The 6,556-nt window shown below is 49.1% G+C and overlaps 1 protein-coding gene across 1 annotated transcript; it reads right to left on the bottom strand.

Annotated features, from left to right (window-relative positions):
• Positions 1 to 377: 377 nt before the first annotated feature.
• Positions 378 to 1,241, bottom strand: PSMB11 (proteasome subunit beta 11; the record flags this gene model as incomplete). The annotated part of the gene is made up of 1 exon (XM_080809729.1): positions 378 to 1,241. The coding sequence occupies one exon, from the start codon at positions 1,239 to 1,241 to the stop codon at positions 378 to 380; it is 864 nt and encodes a 287-aa protein (XP_080665855.1).
• Between the last annotated feature and the right edge of the window lie 5,315 nt (positions 1,242 to 6,556).

Below are 6,556 nucleotides of genomic sequence, written 5' to 3'. Positions count from 1 at the left end.
CTCTGAAGCTGAGATACAGAAAGGGGAGGCAAAGAGAGCGGGGATCAGGTGGGGAAAGGCGGCAAAGACAGTGGTGAGAAAGAGGGTCTGGCACCTAGCTCCACGTCTGGCGTGCAGCAGGCACACAGGGACTATTCATGGAGAACTTGGGGGTGGAAAGGAGGCTGGACCAATCCACTGGGCATCCAGAGGAACATGTTGGACAGAGCCACCCACAGCACTGGGAGGCAGAAAGGGATGGAGATCTAGAACAAATGGAGCTGGGGACCCCTGTGTACTGGAGCCAGATGCTGTGAGTCTCCTCTCCCCACCCCCACCCCCATGCCTATCCTCCCACCCACTCCCTTGGCCAAGGTCCCCCCAAGTCCTGCTGCTTCTCACAGCATCTCAGTCTCTGCTGCCATCCTGGAGTCTCTGTGCAGGGTGGCAGGCTCAGCCTGGTCCTGGCTGTCCTCCTCCTCCTCCTCCTCTTCCTTCTCTGGCTCCGGAAGTTTCTGCAGTTCCCAGTACAGCACACAGGCATCGCTGCGCGACACATACTCCCATCCGCTTTCCCGCACATGGAAAAGATCTACAGAGCCCCCTGAGTAGGCATCGCGGTGGGTGGCGTGGGTCACAGCGCGGCGAGCCAGGGCATAGGCTTCCTGGGGGCTCATGTCGTAGTGGTAGCCGCGGTCGAGCACGCCATAGGCGTAGGGAGATCCAGAGCCCACCGAGAAGATGTTCCCCTGCAAGCGGGTGCCGTCACTGTCCACATAGAAGAGGGCAGGGCCCGAGCGGTCCCAACCACACAGCGCTGTGGCCACGCAGAGATCCAGCCCCCGGTAGCAGGACATCAGGGCCGACAGGAGTCTGGCGGCCCCTGCCACGCTGGGCAGCTGCCCCTCCCTCAGGGCGCGCAGCCGCAGTTCCCGCCGCAACACGCGGTACCACGTGGCACAGTCAGCCGACGTGCCGGACGTGGTGCCCAGCAGGTGCCGGTGCACCGGGAGGATCTTGCGCGAGGCCGGGCACTGCACGTAGCTGCCACAGGACGCCCGGGTGTCCGCAGCGGCGATGACTCCGTGCCGGAAGCGGAAGGCCAAGGTGGTGGTGCCGTGGGCCAGCCTGGGGCCATGCGTCCGCAGGAAGGTTTGAGGGTCACAACCCGGGGGCACGGCCCAGCCGCCGGCCTGAGGCAGGTGAGGCGACAGTCCCGAGGTGTCCGGGGCCTGCCACTTGCACACATCCTGCAGAGCCATCCCTGGGGCTGAGTGATGGCTGGAAGGAGCAAGGCAGGGATTTGTGGGCTGGAGTTGGGGAGGGGAGGGACGCTGTGGAGACGCTGGGCTGTAGCCAGAAGGGCACAGAGGGACAGGTGATCTATGGCTTCACTTCTCCCTACTTCCAAATCAGGCTCTGGGACTGCCCTGAGCAGCGGCCTCCACTTGCTCAGAGGATGGCTGAGGAGAGACAGGAGGAGGCCAGGGAAGTCTGCATTGCTGGGAAGACGCCGCTGGTGACACACCTGAGTGTCACCCAAGGAGTCTCCCATCTATCATCCTCCCAGCACCTGGAGTGGGGCGGGCAGTGGGTTGACTTCAGAGGAAAGGAGGCATGAGTGGAAGGAGCACTGCTGGGTCCCTCTTGTTTCTCCTGTGGGGGGCACTGGACATGCAAAGACAGATGAGCCTCTGTCGCAGCCCCTGCAGCAGCTCCCAGCTGTTGAGAGAGGGACACCTGGGTAACTCAGTCAGTTGAATGTCTAGCTCTTGATTTCCGTTCAGGTCATGATCTCAGGGTGATGAGATCAAGCCCCACGTCAGGGTCTGCACTTTGCATGGAGTCTCATTGGATTCTCTCTCCCTCTCCCTCTACCCCCTCCCTCGGCTCATGCTCTCTAAATAAATAAATAAATCTAGATAAATAAATAAATAAATCTTAAAAAAGAAAGAAGAAGGGCGCCTGGGTGGCTCAGTGGGTTAAGCCTCTGCCTTCGGCTCAGGTCATGATCTCAGGGTCCTGGGATCAAGCCCCGCATCAGGCTCTCTGCTCAGCGGGGAGCCTGCTTCCTCCTCTCTCTCTCTGCCTGTGTCTCTGCCTACTTGTGATCTCTGTCAAATAAATAAATAAAATCTTTAAAAAAAAAAGAAAGAAAAGAAAAGAAGAAGAAGATTGCTGTGAACCCACCAAGGCAGGAGTTGTTTTTTGTTTGTTTTTTTAAGATTTTATTTCTTTGAGAGAGAGAAGAAGCACAAGTAGGGGGAGCAGGAGAGGTAGAGGGAGAAGCAGGCTCTCCACCGAGCAGGGAGCTTGATGCAGACTCGATCTCAGGACCTTGGGATCCTGACCTGAGCCGAAGGCAGACACTTAGCAAATTGAGCCACCCAGGCACCCAAGGCAGGGGCCTTTGACGTCGGGTTCCCTCTTCAGGGGTTTGAGGCCAGGGAACTCTAATGCTCAGCTCACACTTTGACTTTCTAGTCAGGAGAAAAAGAAATGGATGGAGAGCAGGAGGGGGAGGGGTGCTCAAATACCTTCCAGAAAGGCAGGGTACAGAGGGACCTGGGTGAAAGGAAACTAGAACATGGAGCTCTCCTTCTCCTTTGTTTCGAAGGTGCATATGAACTTCCATCTGCATGAAGACCGCATTCCTGACAGTTTCTATTGGTATAGCTTCTCTGTTGTGGGAAACTTCCGAGGATGTAGCTGAAAGTATCTAATGGCCTTCCCTCTCCCGGTCCCCCTTCTGCCCAGTAGTTCACAATAGCAGGAGAGCTGTTTGTAGTTCCAAGGCAAAACAAACAACTGACCTTGTCCCCATTAGGCTGAGTCTAAGTCTTAGACCAACCAGGGGTGGGCAAGGGATAGGACCGCTGGCCCTTCAGAAAGACGAAGTAGACTGGGGCAGCGTGACAAGACTTAACTACTTCCAACACCATCTGGAGTATATTTTACGAAAGCCTGCAGCTCAAAGGGGTGCTGTGGAAATGGGCTTAGTCAAAGAAACAGACCCACACACAAGGGAAAGAGCCTGGAGCCCCCTGGATACCATGATGGTGGGGCTATAGAGTCAGTACTAAAGGCAAGTGCAAACATGTCATGGGAGGACTGGAGAAACCAGGAGATCACACTAAAGTCCAACCAGTCTTTCTCCTTTCTTTTGCACAAGACCACATGTGACTCTTACTGGAGAGATAAGTATGTCTCCTGTTTTTAAAGACTAAGCCTTAGATGTTGTATATATGGATGGATTGTCATCTCCTTCAGTTAATCCATTCTCAAGTCAGATGTGGACAGTTGAATGGCCTTCTAATTGGCCACCCTCTAGTCTCCCCTCTAATCTTACCCTCCACACTGACATGTTTTCCTAACGTGTCTTCTCTACTAAGAAATCTTGAAGGGCTACAAGATCAAACCCAAACCACCTTCTCCTCGCCAGGCTGGCATTTAAGGCCCACGATGGTCCCATCCTGATCTATCCACCACAACCTCTTTCACACCGTTCTTAACACATCTCACACCTCCCCTTCATCTACTTTTTTCATCTATTTTTTTCAATTTTATTTTTTTAAACATTATTTATTTATTTATTTATTTGAGAGAGAGCACGCAAGTGAGCATGAGTTGGGAGGGCAGAGGGAGATGGAGAAGCAGACTCTCCCCTGCACAGGGAGCCCTACTTGGTTCTTCCTCCCAGGACCTAGGATCATGACCCAAGCTGAAGGCAGCTGTTCAACTGACTGAGCCACCCAGGTGCCCAAGATTTTTTTTTTTTTTAAGATTTTATTTATTTATTTGACAGACAGAGATCACAAGTAGGCAGAGAGGCAGGCAGAGAGAGAGGAAGGGAAGCAGGCTCCCCACTGAGCAGAGAAACCGATGCGGGGCTCGATCCCAGGACCCTGGGACCATGTCCTGAGCCGAAGGCAGATGCTTAACGACTAAACCTAAGATTTTATTTTTAAGTAATCTCTACACCCAGTGTGGGGTTCGAACTTAGCCCCAAGGACAAGAATCACATTCTGTTGACTGAACCAGCCAGATGCTCCTCTCCTTCATCTATCTGAATCCTATTCTTCAAAGCCTGGCTTGAGTATCATCTGTTTTGAAAACCCTTCTCAGGTGTGGTCTGAGAGAGGTGAGGCTGTTGGTTTGAGGAGCAATGGGATCCACACGGTATTTAGGGAAATGAATCTACACTTCCTTAGCATGCCTTCCTGATCTCCCCACCTCACCCCAAGCTATATTGATCTCTCTCACCTCTGAACTACAACACTTATCATTTTTTTCTCCCCCAAACCTTCTTTATTGAGACATGACATTATGTAAGTTTAAGGTGTGCAGTGTGATGATTTGATACAGGCATATATTGCAAAATGTTTACCATAATAAGGTTAATGAACACATCCTTCACTTTATATAATTAACCATTTTTGTGGTGGTGGTGAGAACATTTAAAATCTACTTTCTTGGGGCACCTGGTTGGCTCATTAAGTGTCTGCCTTTGGCTCGGGTCCTGGTCCCAGGGTCCTGGGATCGAGGCCCGCATCAGGCTTCCTGCTCCTCAGGAAGCTTCTCCCTCTCCACTCCCCCTGCTGTGTTCCCTCTCTCACTGTGTCTCTCTCTGTTAAATAAATAAAATCTTTAAAAATAAAATAAAATCTATTCTCTTAGCAACTTTCAACTACGGAATACAATTTAGCATCATTAACTATAATCATAATACTGTACATTAGATTCCCACAACTTCTTATAACTGGAGATGTGTATTTACCCTTCGAACAATATCTCCCCGTTTCCCCTACTCCACAGCCCCTGGTAACTACCAATCCACTCTCTGTTCATATGGAGTTTGGCTTTGTTAGATTCCACATACAAGTGAGAGCATACAGTATTTGTCTTTCTCTGCCTGACATGTATCTCTATATATAGATACAGATAGAGAGGGTGACAGGTGATATACATATATCTCTATCTATCTATCTAGAGAACTAATACAAAGTAAGTTGAGAACAGATTATGGAACGCCTTGAATGCCATACCGAGGAGCTGAATCTTAGAGAACATTTTTAAGCAGGCAAGAGATAAGATTAAGAGGGCGTTTTAGGAAAATTAATCTGGTACTATGCAAAATGAATTAGAGAGTACAGTTTGGGCCCAGAAAATCAGTTAGAAGAATATTTCAGTAATTCAGGAGTGAGGAAATAAGAAGCCAAAAGGTGGTATCAGTTGCAATGAAAAACAAAACAAAACAAATGAGAAGCATTGTAGAGGAAGAATCAACAGGACTTGACAACTTACGGAATGTGATGGAAAGGAAGGGGAGTTGTCAAAGATGGCCAGGGCTTCAAGCCTCTGCGACTGGAAGAACATTGTTACCATTCTCTCCTGAATTCACTTGGCAAGCATTTACTAAGCATACAGTGGGCGCAGAGATGAACAGTAGAGAAATACCTGTCTTTAGAAACTCGCAGTCAAGTACACTTACAACCAATCACTTTAAAATGTGAAAGTGTCTTAAGAGAGGTACAAATGCTATTAGTGGCAGTGTGAACGAACCACAGGGGAGAGTCAGGAGGAGGACAAGTTGCATTGCAGGGGGGACGGCAAAATAATACCTGCTCTATAAACGGAGCCACTCCGAATTTTCCACACCATCCAAGTGTGAGACGCAGATAAAGATCTTCTGCTTCATTACATTCTGATGGTTGGGCTTGGAAAGGGTTGCCAAATTTCAGCATTAAAAATACAACATATGCAGAGTCAGAGTCTGCTGGGGAAGAGGAGGGGCTGGGTTGGGCATCAGAGGAAAGGGGAATTTAGATATTGATGAATGTTGCTGCTGGAATCCAACAAGGAAGGCCAGACACTGACTTCATAGAACCATAAAGCAGGAGGCAACATTTCATACATTTGCTCACTTCCTTGTTTGTTATGGGTCCCCAAAGGGTTGAAAAATGAAGGTGGGTGGAGAGAGGGAGAGACAGTGATAAATATCACATTCCTGTATTAATAAAGACCTTGTCTTAGCAAGCCTAAGTTAGAGAACCTCTTGGTACATCTTTACGGATCGTCAGCCCTCCTCCAGGCTCTGAGATGGTAAATGACTATTGACTCAGTTATTCGGAGCTGAACTGAGAATCTGGTTTGTGGGTTAACTGGGTCCCATACGTTTCCTTCTTTATTCTTCTGCCTTTTAGGCAATACATTACTTATTAGAATTTCCACCACAGGGTGGGAGTAAAGAGAATATTAAATCTTAAAAACTGGTTATGTTACAGAAGTTGGTTAGTGTGGCGATTAATGCTATCAAACAACAAGAGGTATAGCATTTTTATTTTGTTGCAATTTTTACCACAAACTACTGGGGGTTAACTGACTTCACAGGAAAATGGCCTCGGAGTACATCGTTATTTTACCCAGTGTTACGGAGTGCCCTTAAACAAAATGGCAACTTCAGTTGCGTTAATAGGATGCTAAAGCCGCCCAGATGTAAAGTATTGCTTGGACACCTGGCAGGGCGGGGACGACTTAGTATTAAAGGTTCTGAAAAGGATTTTCAACTAGTCACGCC

The sequence above is a fragment of the Martes martes genome (assembly GCF_963455335.1).
Source record: "Martes martes genome assembly, chromosome: 7".
In the NCBI taxonomy this organism is placed as follows: domain Eukaryota; kingdom Metazoa; phylum Chordata; class Mammalia; order Carnivora; family Mustelidae; genus Martes; species Martes martes.
This window is presented reverse-complemented; position numbering and strand designations above follow the sequence as displayed.